Genomic DNA, 17,169 nt, shown 5'->3' on the forward strand with positions numbered 1-17,169 from the left:
GCATGTCTTTCAACCCTGGTTCCTGAGTGCCTGCAAGCTGGATCTGCTCAAGGAGTCCAAGGCAATGAACACTGAAACAGGAAAGGAAGAATCATCTTAACCTCAATCCCAAATGATGTTTTGTGCCCTATTTTCTAATGTAACTTACATCTCTGAACAATTCACTAGAAATGCATTGCCTCCTCCGAGAGAGCCAGGCCAGAAGATTGGCATGTGCAAGCATCCAGAGGACACCCAAGTCCAGCGGCAAGCCACGGGGTCTCCAAAAATCCAGGAAATTCCAGGGCGGTCTGCTGACAAGGGGGGTGAAGACTTCCATTGCTAAATGCCGGTTTTGGAGAAGTTCCCTTCCCAGCAACCATATAAAAAACCTACTTTCTATAAAGAGCAGATGGCAGCAACCTGCATCCCAAGCAAACTATTATTTTACCAGATTATACAGTGTTTTATTTATGTAATGTGTCACTGCTGTAAGCAAAATTGGTGTCTTTCAAGTTTTGCTTTATTAGAGTTTTATGCTGAGCTTCTTACTGTAGCAAAACACTCTCTTAGAAACTGCTCTAAATGAAAAGTGATGAAAGAAGCCCTCAGACTACATACAAAGCTATTTTCTTCATACAGGCATATGTGTTAAAACTGCAAGGACAGTGTGCTAATAAATCATGTACAGTAGGCTCCAATCGTTACCCCTTACTAATTCAAGCACTAAGCAGATGAAAGCTGGAAGATGAAGTCATTAACTACAGTGTAGTTTACCTAATCTGAGGTCAGAAGGTTTCTGAATGTGACCCAGGAGGGCTGCTAAGGCCAAGAGAAATTGTTAGTGTGGCTCCACAGCTATGCAGGTAATCCACGCTGATCTGGGTAAGCCCGGAGATCTCTGCAGTTTATGATAATTTTAATTGTATCAGGTATGCCTTAGACAACATATTTCATCTTCCTGCAGACCAACCTCACTCTCCTTTTTAGACTGTCATGTTGCTCTTCATATACTTGTTGCTTGGGATACACTTAACTAAGCCACTGTTGACTCCCAGTTGTACAAGAGTTCCTGCCACCAATTCCAGGGAGAAACAATGTACTCCAAAGGACTGGTTTTGAAAGAACTTTACTGAAAATATCAACTACGCAGCATATCAAACGGATCAGAATGATGCTATACAGATACTGCATAAAGGAAATGGGTAAGTGGAATGATTTTCCAAACTTACTAGAAAGATTCTTGATGCTGTAATGCCAATAAGGTTTGAGATATTATGAAGCAGTAATGGGTGGCCAGCTCAACAGAGCTCAATCGTGCCCGCACTTCAGATGGTGTGAGGGAAGGAGCACTGGTCCGCGCCATCGGGGAGCAGCGAGAGCCGGAGGCCAGGTCAATGGGAGCCAAGGCCAGGCATGGGCAGGGCTGCAGCACCCGTGGGGTTGCAGCTCAGGCAGCAGCCAGATGCAAGAGCCTCAGCCCAGAAGCATCTACGGAGAAAAAGCTGGGGAGCCCCTGCTGAGGTTCCTCCTCTTGAAAAGCTCCCAGGCTGGCCAAGGCATCTTTTATCAGCCAGCCAGCCTTGAGCACGCAGCTAAACTCCTAGGAGCAGGGGGTACATTCCTGCCCTGACACAGGCCAGCGCCATTGCTGTATTATACCATCACCAACAGAAAAATGCATGTTACAAATACAGTATGTGGACGTACTGTTGCAGGAAGGCTCCACATAAACATTACCCTTATTTTTCTTTTGTTACCCAAACCAGCATGACCTTGTTCTGTGGTTGGTCCCAGCTGCACAGAAGACATCTCTCTTTGGCTTGTCTTAGGCTAAAAGCATTGGTCTGTACCATCTCTCCCTAAAAAAGCTAAGAAAATTCTTTTAGCGCTATTACATCCTCACTATCACTACATGTATATTTTAATTTGTTCCTTGTGTTAAAAGCAGCCTCTCCACCCCACCGGCTGGGGCTGAGCAAGCGCCTGTACCCCAACGTGTGCGAGGGGGGCACCAGGCACAGCTCCACCTCACTTCCCTCAGGGAGGTGCCAGTGTCCTCACCCAGAATTTCTGCTGGGGACGGACACACGGGTGCCTTAAAAACACGCTTAGACGTCATACAGCATAGGGTGCACAACCCCAAATGCGCCTGGGCTACAGTCCCCATCAGACACATCTCTGCAGCAGGATTTACTGCCATACCTGTCTCACAACGCCAGCATTAATTAAGGTTAGGAAGCTCTGAGCACAGGAATTGATGCAGGATTTCTGAACCATTACAAAGGCACCAGAACCCAATAATGCATCATTATGTAACGGTACAAAACACCCTGAAACCTCTCTGGATGGTGTATTTTCCTTGTTAAAACACACACCTTGTACCATGCACATGTAAAACACTTCACATGCATTTCTCTCTCCATGCCGGTGAAATGACAATTTGGAAATCAGAACAGATGTTTACAAACTGAACCAAATATATGTTCTCTTCGGTTCATATACTAATATTTTTTTTCATTTGTTTCTCTCATACCAAAATGCAGTACGTTCCTCTGGAACCTCTTCAAAATCCCCATTATCACATCTTGCCAAGCACCAATTGATACAACACAGTGTGCTGTGAGTCCTGAGCATTTACTACATTTAAAATGTGCTTCCCTAAAAAGAACAACTGCAGACCCTTAGATTTTACCCATTTTTGCCAAGGACTTTACATAAATTTCCAGTAATGCAGTGCTTGGAATTCCTTATAGATTCAAAACAGAGGTAAATGCCTTACTAACCACTAAGTATATAACACCGCAATGAAAAATGAATACAGTGATGAATGTGATATTTTAAATCCAACAACAACAACCCAGACTGCCATGATCCTGCTGACTGTATGCTACAACAAAGTCTCAAGATGCTGACTTTAAGAAAAAACAGACAAGCCACAGTTATCATTCACTTGGATTCCCACCAGCCCTCAGGATTACATGACAGACATGTTTTCACTCACTTGGGGAGACGTGCTGTAGCTGTAATTCTTGCTCTGCTGGTAATCTTTGTCCTGTTTCATTATGTACTTCATTTTCTCTCAGTTTTTCCATATATATATACACAGTGATTAGAGTCTTGTCTTTTATCAATTACGTTTAACATATGTCCTATTTGTTTTCCTTCTCAAAAGGAGTGATTTTTAGTACGTAGTCCTCATGAAATGCAGACTGAAGCAACCATGACACTTCATGTGTCCAACACATCAACTGAACTGCCACTGCATCCCTCACAAAACACTATGGTAACTGTCAAAGATGTATCTAATATAGCCCACGAGAATTGCAAAAAGGAAAACATGAGTTCCGATAATGCCACATTTGTAGTGAAATCACAAGAGGTGCTGTGAATCAAGCCCTGATCCCAGTAGGAGACCCTTGTTCCAGAATGACACAAAAAATCTCTGCAGGCACGGCCCAGAGGGATGAGCGGAGGCCATAAGAAATTCCCATATTCAATGCTCATTGCCGTTTTGGCTACATTGCAGTATCTATTTTATTTATGCTGCTCCTCAATTTATTCTACATGCTGCTTATTCAAAGTTATAGCAGAAACGTAGTATTTTAACAATGAATGTGAAAATTATTTCTTCTCATTAAAAAGCCAGGCAACTTCACTCATACTGCAGGAATAACATAGCTATTTTACACTAACACTCCAGTAAAAAATACATGTGGAATGAAAGATAATTGAGCGTGTGATTTAAGTCACTTTATCACTTTTCAGAACTAAATTCAGATGTCACTGAAATTCACATCAAACAAAAACATGTTTGGTCATTTCACTGCAGCTGCTATGAGGTTCCTGTTTATATCACAACATCGATTCCCTGCTGTTTTCTTTGCAGCCCTTTTTTTATAATGTCACTTGAAGACTCCTTTGCAGGAAGGCAAAGCATTAGCCATCCTGCCCACTAGCAAAGGCACCACAATATATGATGGTACAGAAGCTTGTCAGAAAGCTCTATACCCAAATTATGTATTACCAACAATCCTACAGGCCTTTCTGGAGCTCACACAGTAATCGTGACAGGTAGCTTGCCTTAAAAGCTTCTGAATTTGTATTGGTCTCTTGGCTCTTGGCAATAAAACACCTCCAAGAAAGAAAGTAAAATGGAAGATTAAGCTAGGGATTTATTTGGCAGTTGCCTCTTTACTGCCCAAGTCCAGCTCATGCTTAGGAGAAACAGGGGAGAATTTTCCTGGTGATTACCCTTCTTTCTCATCTGTCCTTTCATTCTGATAGCACCTTTTTCCAGGACCTTACTAGAATTTGCTGTATAGCTCTAGCTTGGCTCTACTTGATTACAAGCAGGCATGAGCGTTTGCTTCCCGACATTTGCCTGTGTTGGCATTGCACAAAATGTTGAGGCAGATTTACACAGATTTTTTTGTTTGCAGAGTCCACCGTTGAAGATGTACATTGAGTCAAGCTGCCTTCGGGGAAAAGGACGAAGAGACGAGGGACACGATAGGCAGGGGGGGAACTCTCCCCAGTGGTCAGGAAGGAATCACAGAATCGTTTAGGTTGGAAAAGACCTTTAAGATCATCGAGCCTAGCCGCAAACCTAAGGCTGCCAAGCCCACCGAAAGAAGCGATGCGAGGAGCGAACATCCTTCTCCAGGCGCTCTCGACCCTGCGGCCGGAGGTGACAACAGTGGGGACACGGGTTACAACTTTTACCGCGCTTCCCTTCTCGCTCCAGCGCGAACCCACCCAAACCCCCGTGGGTGCCGTTCCCGCCTGCGATGGCACCGACGCCGACTGGAGCACGGCTGGAAAATTTGCAAGTGCTGCAGGCTGACGGCTAAACTCCACGCGTGATTGTTACTGTGTCACAGCTACTTACCCGACGGTGAGGTACGATTTGCTAAGTTTACTCAGGGTAGGATGGGGGGGGGGGGGGGGTGAGGGGAGAGCGGCTGGGCGGGGCCAGCTCGCGGCGGCGGCGCTCACGTGACGCCGGGGGCGGGGCGGCGGCACCGAGAGAGTGCGCGGAGGCAGGGGGAGCGGAGCGCGGGCGGAAGGACGCGAGCGGCGGCCGTTACCCCTTGCTTCGCTTCGCCGCCGCCGCCACACCGCCGCCATGGCCCGGGTGCTCGCCCTCCCCCTCGCCGCCCTCAGCCTGGCCTGCCTCGGCGGGCTGGCCGCGGGGGTCGCGGAGAAGGGCCCGTGGGCGCGCGCGGCCGACGACGGCGCCGCGACCGTTGGTGAGTGCCTCGCGACCCCTCTCCTCCCTCTTCCCCCCCCCCCCCCCCCTTTCCCTCCCCTCACCCGGCAGTTGCTGACGGGGCAGTCCCTCCCCTTCCCGCGCTCGCGCCCCGCCCGGCGCCCCGCGTTTTGAGGGGGAGCGGGGCGGGCTCCGGCCGGTCGTCCCTTCCCTTCCCTTCCCCTTCCCGCGCCCGTCGTGGGGAGCACCGCGGTGCCGGCGGGGGGGGGGGGGGGGGGCGCTGCTGCCGCCGCCCTCGGCGCCTTGGCCGCAGCCCTCTGAGCTTTTTGCCCTTTTCTCTCTGGCTCCCCTCGCTGTCGTTTTGGTTGTTTTTTTTTTTGTTTTTTTTTTTTTTGTTTTTGTTTTTTTTTTTTTGTTTGTTTGTTTGTTTGGGGTTTTGTTTTTTTTTTTTTGTTTGTTTGTTTTTTTTCCCCCATCGCTGTGAAGTATTTGGGTGCAAGCGGTGGGAGATCCGTTAGCGCGGTTCGATGCCGCCCCCAGTAAATTCCCCCCCCCCCCCCTGCGCACGTAGCGGGGAGCTTTGTGTCCGGTACAACGTACGCAGAGCGTTTGCTCCTTGCAAACTTAGTACAAGTCAAATTGCTGGAGTTAATTAAGTAAGCAGTGTTGCTCTGTCACTGCTCCCGGTTGTTCGTCATCCTGGTGTTAGGTTCGTTATTTGTCCAGTGGGTTTGTCTAATCCTTCTGGCCCTGTGAGCTGTTTGCTAAAGTGTTTACGTGGCCAAGAGCCACAAAACGTGCCGCATGCCCCAGAAAGCTAAGGAGAGAAGTTGTTCTGGAAGTGCTATAATGTTCTCTGGCCGCATCGCGTGATGGCGCTGGGTGCAGCTAAGTGTGAAGCTGTCCAGTATCCTCTGCTTCAGCCCTTCTAGATTTCCTCTTCAGCCCTATCACCGACGACGCGATGTAGGGTGATGTAGGCTGATACCGGGCACCCTGTCGGAACCGTGAACTACTTGAGGACTGCTGAGAGTCAGAGGTTAACAACCGCTCCGGTGCAGCGGGAGAGGGCAGTGTTGGTCCAGCACTGCCACTGTTCTGCTAGTGTTTTCCAGGTTTCCTCCTCAAGTGTAAGGGGAATATCTGAATTTACCGTGTAAGAGCCAGCACAGCAGGCAGGTTTATCTTGGGTGCAAGCGTGAGCTTGCCGGTGCTTGAGACCTGAGTTTGTGGTACCAGAGTCATTTTTTTCAGTGAAGAGCAGGCACCTGATGATGGGGAGAGCTGGGAAGCTTGCTGTTATCCCATACAAAGACCCCAGGAGAGCACTGGGAGAATATCTAACACTCTGCTACTGATTCTGAATTTAACAGCTCAGTCTTGAAACCTTTTGCTATGATAAAAACGTTGCCTGGTCCTTTACTCTTGCAAATCTGTTCCTCCCCCATGCTAGTGTGGGAAAGCTGTTTTGAAAGTAAACTAAAAGTCCTAGTGCACCTGGTATTAGCTGACTGCACTGACTGTCCTCCTGTCTCCACAGATGTACTGTGCTAAATTTTCTATGTACCAGTGAGGAATTTACAAAAGTGAATGTTGTTCATTTGTCAGAAGTGAGTGTTCTGCGTGCTGTGATAGTTTTTCAGTTGTATACCTAGAAAAATAAATTACTTTTGGGGGGAAATCTGTTAATCCAGAAACTGTCATATAGCTCTTGAAATGGACAAAGTGCCTTATTTCTGAAGGGAACAGAGCAAGTCTGTTGCATACCTCACTGATAGAAACAGACAAAGGTCTTTTCATTTCTTAAATTTCTCGAAAGTAAATAAATAACACCGATATTTCTAGCCTGATCCTACCATAATCTACCAAAGGTCAGGAGAATTCAGGCTTAATTCAGATTGCAAGAATACTGAAGCTAGTTAACGTATTTGTAGTTGATATTTTGGGATGTAAATTACCTTGCTGATTGCCAGAGATCTGTGAATAGCAGGGAGCAGAGCTGAGAAAAGTGAAAGGTCACACAAAGGTGCCTGGAGTAGGTGGATATGACGTGAAATGTGCTAGAGAGTCTGTGGTGTAAGGAGCTGTGGGTTGTACGTGGGTTTTCCGAGTATGATAGTTATATGAGTAAGTCTTAATTAAAACTAATGCAGTAAAACTGTAGATTGGGAGGAGATCTTATTTGATTCAGATAGTGGATGTGTTGTCATTGTGGTTTTAAGGCAACAATGTTTGACCGAGTGACATAAAAAAGCAGCTGGACTGGTTAGGTTGCTGGCTTCTGCTGTGATCAAAATATGAATAGACTGACTTTCTGTTCTCCTTTATATGTATTTGTATATGAAGTCCTCTAGGTTCTCATCTTTATTTCCCATACTTTGGTTGCTTTCTACTGTAGGATTATTTATAGCTGGCTGTATTACCTGAAGGAAAAATGTAATCAAAAGGAACATGGCTCTTACCGTCTGACGTTTCAATGAACTTCTGTAAAATTAATTTGGTGGACATTGGTAACTTTACTAGAATAGTATATTCTTTATTATTGGAGTTTACTCTAGTTAGAGGTCACATAAGGCAAAAACATGGTGTATGTGAGAGGTCTGGTTGTGGAGTGTTGGTAGTGTCTGGAGGGAAAAGTATTTGTCTTCTCAGATGCATTCTTAAGTTGTAGCTTTAAGTTGTAGTTAGTTGAGTGAGAAGGGTTGTGCCTTAACCTGGGAAATGTACATATGGGAAGGTACGGATCAAAGAGTTGTTTCTGTGGGTGAAGTTGCTCTTTTGACAGTGGTACTTTTGTTCTAACCAATGCATTTCTTCCTGTTTTTGTGTTTGTTTTTTTAGGCTTCTGTGAAAACTTTTCTAACTGCAGTTGGTGTGTTGGTAATGACACAAATGTAGCAGGCTGCAAGTGGATCAGATGTGAAAGTAAGGATGACTACATGTTGCAGAGCCTTACTATGCTATGCAGAACCTTAAACTCTACTAGACCTACTTCATCTACATTAATGTTCATTACACAAATACACTGTTTGTTTGATAACCTAATGGAGCATAAGTTGTATCAGTTAAACATATCAAACTCTTATGTAGAGACAGCTGAATGTGTTCAAAATAATCCCAGATTTTTAAGGCTTCTGATTTAAATATGTGCTGTTGATAAGCTAATGTTTTCCAGATGGCTTGTAACGTTTTTAGAACAAACTAGTCACTTGTGTTTGTTAAGGATTCTGACATGCATGCGCATCCCTGTAATAAGATTAGTTAAGAGTAGTGTTGCTAAAACTAAGAATTGCAACCCACTGAAGAGAGCATAATAGAGCCATTACGTGGTCTCTCATTCAGAGCCTTGTTTTTCCCATTGTAGGAGAATTGGATGTAACTACATTTAGGTGACCTCTGGTACTCAGTCCTGGAGGAGATGAGGTTGTTGTTGACAAAGTCATACGAAGGCTGCATAAGTAGTCTTCAGGTGGAAACAGTAAGAGGAGAGAGAAAGGCTTGACTGTAATTGATTTTTTTTTTTTTTTTTTTTTTTTTTTTGGTAACACTTGCATGTAGGTGACCAAGAAAAGTTATATATGAAAGCTGAGAAGCTTATGAACTAATGAAAAGAATTTTGGATGTAACTTCTCTAGCACAAGTGTCCTTCAAGAAGCTCTTTTTCTGAATTCTGCATGTGTTGTCTGACCAACAGGCACATACTGCAAACCCAAGAGAACTGTCTAGCTTCGAGGGAGAGGTTGAACTATGAGTCAAGGGAGAAAGGTGTGCAGGCAGAGAGTAAGAAACTGATGTCTTCAACTATTTGAACATCAAGGATCTGTTTGAAAAGTTGGAACTAAGTTTTGCTTGAGTGTAGAATATAAGACAGTACAATTTTTTTATGATGCTATCATAGAGGTGCAAAATGTTTATCTTGGAAAATGCCACAAATAGTAGAAACACTGTCTGATTTTATAGCCTGTGAAGAAAAAATATCAAGCTATGCTGTAAAATGGTGCATAACCCTATATAAGTGTTGCCTAAGTATTGATTTGAGTGGCAGAGTAGCTGTAGTGAAAGAAAACACTAAAGCTTTTCTAATTATTAGTATAAGACTGGAGTCCTGCGCACTGAAGGGGCTTTAATGTTATCCTGGCTGGAAAATGGTGTTTAGTTTCTCCTGTGAACAGTTTATTAGTATTTAGAAACAATGTCCTCAAAGTTTTGCTGCTGTAAATAGTCTTTCTCCTTTTCTGACAGAAGACATGTGTGTGAATGAAACAGAAGCAGGTTCGTCGAAGTATGGCAACTGTACAATTGAAGAACAGTGTTCTTGTAAGTATTTAGATATTCAGCTTTCACATTGTTTAATGTGAAGCAGTTGTGTTTACAACTTCATCTGTTGACCTGTGTTAGTATGCCTTCTACAATTTACATGAGCACGTGCAAGTATGTAAATAAGTCCTTTGCTTCCAGCTTGAACCTATGATATGTGATATTAAAATACACTATTTTGTTTTTCATTCAGTTAACTGCTTATTGTTGCTGTTTCAAGAAGCCTGTCATATTTTACTAGACACGTGTTTCTGGCTACTGCCTTGGATTCTTAGATTAAAATGGGTGACATTTCCTATTATATATAGCATATCCAAGTTTCACCTAGGTCCATTGCTTCATCTGAGATACAGTAAATGTGGAAAACTTATAAACCTTCCAGTTTTAATTGTGAACTAGTACAGCTCTTCATGCAGTTGTGAAGTGCAGGGTCTGGGTTACAGAACTGCATAAGGTAAATCCTTCGTGCTAGGAATGTGGTCTGTTGCATATCTACTTCAGCCTTTAAATTTAATTTGTGCTGCTTGCGCAAAACAGATTTGCAGGATGTGAATAATTTAGATTAAATCTTGAATTTCACTTTTGTGAAAGCACCCCAGTTTTAGTTTTTCTGAAAGCTGACAAGATACGGACTTTAAAATAGGATTTTCTGGGTTTAAGATCTAGAACAGCAAATGAAAATTCTTAATACTCTTGTCTAGATGAGTTCAACAGTGCTGCTAAAGGGGCTGGCTTGCACCAACAGAGATGAAGCTTCCATGCTGCTCTGGGCTAGCTTGTGGTGGTAGCAGCCAGTCAGAAATCAATATACTTGGACTTCTGTGTTGTTTCTGAAATTGTAACTATCGCCTCTTATTCAGGAGTGTTAAAAGTATCTTTTCTCAGTACTTTTCAAAGAGGGCATGCTTTTACAATGCCTTTTTCTATATCTAAGAGTAGAATTTCTACAACCTGTTCCTGTTGAACTTGTAGTGATGTTATCAGGTGGTTGTGTGTTAGCTTCTGCATATTCAAGGAAACTTAATTGTCACCTTTAGTCAAGGATCTCTGCTGGTGTGAGAGAACCTGTATACCCTATCAGTTCTTACAGTATCATGGCTCAGCACTACATTTGGATATTGATGTGGAAAAGCATTAAGGTGGACCTAAACTGACTTGATGCAGGTGGGACCCGAGAGAATGTAGATTCTGATATATCCAGCCTATTTCTCTATGAAGTGTCAGCTCTGGTTTCCCACCATCCTGACTTGTTTCAAGATGTAAATAACCACAATTAAATCACCCTGAGCATTAAAGGCTTCAGGATGTAATAGTATTTCAGAAGGAAGCTTGCTGATGTATTGGTGCATGATTAAGCAGCAGTTTAGGTAAGTGGTCCATGGGTGATTAACTCAATACAGTAAGTTGCAGAAGGCTTCACCATTTTCCTGGTTGTTTTACAGCACATGCTGAAGCTGAGAGCACCTACAACCAGCAACAGTGCTCAGAACAGAAAGCTTTAGCTAAACTTTCAGATTCTTGAGGATGCCTTGGTTTTCCTTGCATGCTGCTTCAGCTGTGCAACCACTCTTTATTTCTAGCTGAACTTGATAGGTCAGGTTCAGTTTCAGTTACGTTGAGGTTGGGAAGCAGTACTGAACACCTAGTTTCCTATTGTGTAAGGCATGCACAGTCTGTGCTTGTACAATAGGACTCTTCTGTTTGCTTTGAGGAATCTTGAGTTGCCAGTTGAACACTGGCTTGATTGGGCTGCCTGTGACAGGGTTTTCCATATATTCGTTTGTTCAACTTTTGCTGTTAGTGTGGTGGACTGAACACTCAACTGCTTTGTAATTCCAAACCAAAACTACAATAGAATTCAGAGCTATATGAATTCCCTAAAAGTCATCCTGTTGCTGTTGCGTCTTGGGGGTGGGGGTTAAAGTTAAATTCTGTTATTAATCTCTTTAATGTAACACTTTTTCTTTCATAGCTCCCACAGATGTTCCTCTTCCCAGTGCTACTACACTGTCTTCCAATACTACTACACCACCTTCCAATACTACCACAGCATCTTCCAACATTACCACAGCCAGTTCTGCTACCACAGCTCATACTACTATAGGTAATATAGTACTACTGAACATGGAATGGCAGTGAACCAGGAAAATAGGAGAAAAAATAAAGGACAAGGGCTTTTTCCACAGATCGCTGTAGTAACATGACTGCTAGACAACTGATGTATGGAATACATAAATGGTCCCAAGGTTTGGAAGAAGTGGATTTTATAAAATAGAAGATGCTTCTTTCCAATATAATTAAGAATTGGCTCAGTGGTAACTGAATTAAATTAGTAATTTTTGCTAATCTTGAGTTTTTACAAGTTTGATTTTTGTTGCCCGGTTCTGTTCCTACGTGTGCTGCCATCTTAACAGTGAAGTTCTTTAAAAAAAAAAAAAATCTCGTATTTAAGAGCATCTGCTGCTTAAGGGAGTTGGAAGGTAGTGAGTTGGTTTTTGTTTAGACTCAGAACAGCCTAATGTACAGTAGGGTAGAATACTTGATTAATTTTTAATAATAATCTGGGGCAGGGGAGGGTGAGTGCTCTGGCTTGATAATGGAAGAGCTTTTAGGAGACAGGCTAGCTACAGGTGAGTGGCTTATTCCAGTGATGTCATTCACAGTTAGTGTTTTTGGAACAGGGGAGAAAGAAGAAATGTTGCTGTCCTGTCTGGAGATATTACATTAAGTACTTTTTCAATACGATAAATACAAATTGATTCTAAGGGCTGTTTCATTAAAGTTCTTTGCCTTGATGCAGATTCTCAGTTGTCTTGAAGCAGCTGTCTTGGTTCTTGTTCAAATACCAACATTTATATTAGTGCTTGAAAGAAAAATGGTTTTCTCTGAATGAAGAATCACTATCTGATCTGTGGAGAACCTTGAAGTATTTGGATAATGATGTTCAAAAGAAGTTTTTATGTAGAAACTTGGCTTAATGCCATGCAGATGAAAATCTAAATTGTGTGGGGTACAGTCTGAGGTCAAAGTTTATCCTTGTTTAAGGAAAACAAGACAAATCATTTACAGAAGAGCTTCAGTGCTTGCAAACTTTTCTCTTGAAGTTTATGGTATATACATAGTGTCTTCTCTCAAACAGGTAACGTCACCAGTGTAACTACACATGCTCCTCTACCTACAACTGCCATTACTTCAGCTACCACAACACCCAGTATTCCAGGTAACTGCTACTATTAGCATAATTAAAGCATAAAATAATTAGAAATTAGTGTCACTTTAAAAGCGTTATCTTGAAAGACTTACAAGTGACAACATTAAAAGTAGTATTGATAAAACTTCTGATGTCACTTCTAACTTTCTGGAATATCTAATTTTAAGGTGATATATGTCTGTAGCAAGCTAATACCCTGAGAAACAGCTAGTTGGTGAGATTTTACAAGTCAGGAATGTGTTGGTCAAACAAAATCAGCTGGCTGCTTATAATAGTGTGGCTGGAAGTCACCTGTTAACTCACTTGTCTTTGGGAGGTGGTATTTCGTTTTTCACTTACAGCATAATAATGGGATAGCTATTAAAAAAAAAAAATGGGAATAGTGATGGGAATAGGCTGAAGTATTTTATTTCAACATCAGTCCTGAATATGTTATTTCATTAAAAGCTCTCATGAAGTAAAGCTCTTCAAAACTAGTCATTGGCAGATGGCTGTTAACTTCCAGATTCGTAAGTCATGGCTTCAGCTGATTTCTTTTAGCGTAACTCTTGGGGTAAAGTACAGTAGATGGAAGATAATAATTTATTTTTAATTTAAACAAAAGACTGGAGTAAGCAGTAGAGATTGGAAAATGTGTTTTGAATGTGAGCATAGCAATACTTCTGTGTAAAAGAGGAAATCTTTGTCTTTTGAAGTACAAATAAAGTCCAGCTGGGACTTTCTCAGTATTGTGGTCCAGAACAGTTTGGCAATAAATAGCTGTAGCCTTGTACAAACAGTATTTAATCACAGTTTCAGTATCACTAATTTAAATGCAGCTGCTGACATGTCTTTTGATTATTTTTTTGTTTTCTTGGTAGTATTTGGATGTTTTGAGTAATCTTAATGCAAGGATGCCAATACTAAAATCTGTAAAGCCATTGTGAGCATTGTGCACTCACAAACTCTAATGTGGTGTTTAACAGGTACAAATGCTACTGTGACGCCTGCACCTTCTTCACGCAAATCTACATTTGATGCTGCGAGTTTCATAGGTGGAATTGTCCTTGTTCTGGGTCTGCAGGCTGTTGTTTTCTTTCTGTACAAATTCTGCAAGTCAAAAGACCGAAACTATCACACACTTTAGGACCTGCCACTTTATAATGGACTAGTAGCCCAACACTTGTAGTTCACTGAACCAAAATATTTTCTGTTGCTCATGGAAGACAGCAGTTCATAATATCCTTTAAATCTCTAAAAGAAGACTTTAAAAGAATATTTTTGCAACATTATACTTGGTAAGAGGTGATATGAATCTCTTAAACAGGATTACTTGCAATATGCTGCATGGGTTCTAATGGCTGTCTTATTTTCCTTTAGTGGCTGCTGCTGTGGGACATTTTTTTTTATATGCCAAATGTAGACGTTCAGAGATTCTTATTCAGTGGCAACACTGTCTTGAGTAGACAATCTCATGATGACTTATTGTGAAGGCTAATTTAATCAACATTTGATATAGTATCCCTTCAGTTTTATCAAGATGTGAATTATTGGTGACTGACTTCAGGGAGTGAAATACCATTTATACTAGCTTGTGGCTCTTACAGCGTGCTGCTAGAAAGATCATCAGAATTGTAGAAGTTGATAATGTCTTAGCAGAATAACATAACCCATGGGTTTTTTACACAAGAATAAAGGTTGCCTGATAAAATACTACATTCCAAACAGAAATCCTACGCCCTTTCCAGTTAATGTTGAGGGTGGAGAAGGGATGTAGGGATAATCCTTCTAAAGGGGAAATGAAGATTAGTGCCTTAAAAGACTAAAAATCAGTAGGCTGCAAAAGTGTCCCACCTATATCAAATATAAAACTATTGAGTACTAGCTTTATATAGGCAAATGGAATACATGTGACTTGAGCATTCCAGTTTAAAAACTTTTTACACTAAATAACTGTCCCTGATTGACTTTGTTAGAGGGTGAGGGAGCATGGTACAGTAATGTTCAACTACAAACAGAAGCTTTGTTTTCCTTTTTGTTCTGGCCTATAAAAAACAATCATAAAACTACTGGTAAAATTCAGTTCACTCCCTGTATAAAAAGGCAACAACTTAGAATTGTACTTGAAATCCTGAGGTTTTTCTTATTCGAATGGTTCTTAAACTCATTGTAATTATATTTCAGGGGTTTGGGGCTTTTCTTTTTTACCCTCCTATATGTCTACTTGCTTAAGGAGCAATTAAGGGTAGTTCAGAGGATCTGCTGATTTGATCCTAGCCAAGGTTGCTGCAGTCCTGGGGCTGCAAGGGCTACACCTTTTTTCTTTCCCCTCCCCCCTTCCTGGCATCAGGCTTGTGTCACCCTGCAGTGAACTGATTAAGGAAATCTATTTGGTCAAATAGTATTTTTTTTTTTCCCTTGGCTGGATCAGCCATGTGATCTCAGTATCAAAGGTATGTCATGTCCTATACAGACCGACTCGAGCACCTGTGAAAATAAACCCACAGGAAAAATGGAAGTAAAGATAAAATCAAGTGGTAGATGTAGCACATAATACATAGCTTTTGATGATTATCCCTTGATCCTCAATTTCAGGTTAATATGTAGTATTGTCTTTAGCTCTGACCTTACTGGAATTTGGCACCCAATACAAAATGATAGCATTAATGCAGATAATAGTCATGGCAATGGAACTTCAAATATGAAGCAAATGAAGTGTACTTCAGTTGGGAACTGAAAGTGCACAGTGTTGCTTTATTGTGTTCTTCTAGTTTGAATGGCATTGTTTCTGTTATGCTGCATATAAAACTCAAATTGCTACAAAATACAGAAGTTACTTACCAGTACTGTATCTTTGAGTTCATCAGCTATTGGTTTTCTAAACAAAACAGACAATCAGCTCAGGTTTATTAAAACAGCAGAACGAGCAGCCAGTTTCCAGCAACAGTATGTGTGTGGGTTAGGTGGTATATCCTTGGCCTTATTGTGAAATCACTTAATCTGTCTGTTCCCTATCTCAGAACTATTCTATTACCTTTGTTTAAAGAGATATCTATGAGCTTGTATTCTGTGCTTTGAAGTGAGCAAAATACTCTTCTAAAGTGTGACAGTTCTCCTTTAGCTCAGCAAAGCAAACTGTATGCCTAGTATATATATTTTTTTTTTTTTTTTTTTGGCCTCAAAGGGCTATCTTTTGTGAAACTTGCAGAAAAGTGCTACAGAACACTTCATAGCATGGAAGACATTGCCACAAAAAAAAGGTGTTGCTCTGTAAAATGTTGCTAAAATGCTTATTTATGAGCTATGCTGATCCTGATTTAGGTTGCTGATAAAGTATGCTGGTAAAGCAAACTAAAAATAATTTTTAAAGTGCCTTAAAGTTGCTTAATCTTTTGCCTCAAATTTTGTTTAAGAGGGTAGAAGGGGTACCTTGCCTTAGTTACTAAATTTTTCTTGGTGCCAGCATTTGCAACTTTCCAAGACTTTTGGAAACCCAGGATCTCTGACATATACAGATGCCAATCTGAAAAACTCAAGCTTTTACTATATCAATTTAGTCATGTTCTGGAAGGCCTGCACTATGCACTGCTTGCTCATTAGCCTTGCCAACAAGGTATAATCCACAGTTTACAGCCTTGTGGCTCGGATTCTTTCATTTGTTTGGGGGGAGGGGAGGCTGCGTTATACATCTTCACTGTGTGCTTGGCTGCTGCACTGTAGAAAGTAAGTACTCCCTTGTGAAATGGCAGTATCAGCTGATGTGTGCTGTGTACTAGCAAAAAACCTGAAGTAACAACTTGCAGTTTCTCTCGGCCTTGTGTTTTGAAGTGGAAGGTAGCTCATAGATCTGTAGTTATATTTTCCCCTAAATCAGTTTTAGGCACTGAACTGTAGTGACTCTCCAAGTTACCTGGCTTTTTCTTGAAGCCAACTTGTGCAAATATCAAGCTATTATGTTATGAATGTTCTCTGCAAGTGTTGCTGTAAAAGTTTGTATTTTGTCTTCAGTGGAAGAAAACTGAAACAGTTGTAATCGCAAAACCAAATTGATAAATAAAATCTGTTGAATGGAATTTTATTTGTAAACTTTCTTTAATGTGAGCAATCCCAGAGGGAACTGTCTGCTGACTTTCTGGAGATAAGAGCTGTTTTCCATTGGAATTGAGAAACTGTAAGGGAAGAGGGAGAATGAAAGCTTTGAAAGCTTTGAAGAGTTAAGTTAGCTCTCCTAAATACAGTATTACCTTTGTGTTTGGTACATGCAACAGTACTAATTCAGATTTAGAATCATCTCTAAAACTCATTTAGGTCATGTTTTCCATACTAGTTTAACCCTGTCCTCCTCCCCTTAAAGCTGAAGAACAGCAGGGCATTTATTAAGTGTTCCACTTGCAACAACCTGTAAGGCTTAACGCTCCTCTTTCCAATGGAAAAGCTTGTAATACTGGATGTCAGCCTATACGGTGAAAGA

At 41.6% G+C, this 17,169-nt stretch overlaps 1 protein-coding gene across 1 annotated transcript; it reads left to right on the forward strand.

The window, feature by feature from the left end:
• The first annotated feature begins 4,999 nt into the window (after positions 1-4,999).
• CD164 (CD164 molecule) lies at positions 5,000-16,771 on the forward strand. Its single transcript, XM_042803542.1, has 6 exons — positions 5,000-5,231; positions 8,033-8,116; positions 9,434-9,508; positions 11,481-11,612; positions 12,648-12,728; positions 13,685-16,771. The coding sequence occupies exons 1-6, from the start codon at positions 5,108-5,110 to the stop codon at positions 13,843-13,845; spliced, it is 657 nt and encodes a 218-aa protein (XP_042659476.1). The 5' UTR covers positions 5,000-5,107; the 3' UTR covers positions 13,846-16,771.
• The last annotated feature ends 398 nt before the right edge of the window (positions 16,772-17,169 follow it).

The sequence above is a fragment of the Tyto alba genome, unplaced genomic scaffold, assembly GCF_018691265.1.
Source record: "Tyto alba isolate M040663 unplaced genomic scaffold, T.alba_DEE_v4.0 Super-Scaffold_40, whole genome shotgun sequence".
Lineage (NCBI taxonomy): Eukaryota > Metazoa > Chordata > Aves > Strigiformes > Tytonidae > Tyto > Tyto alba.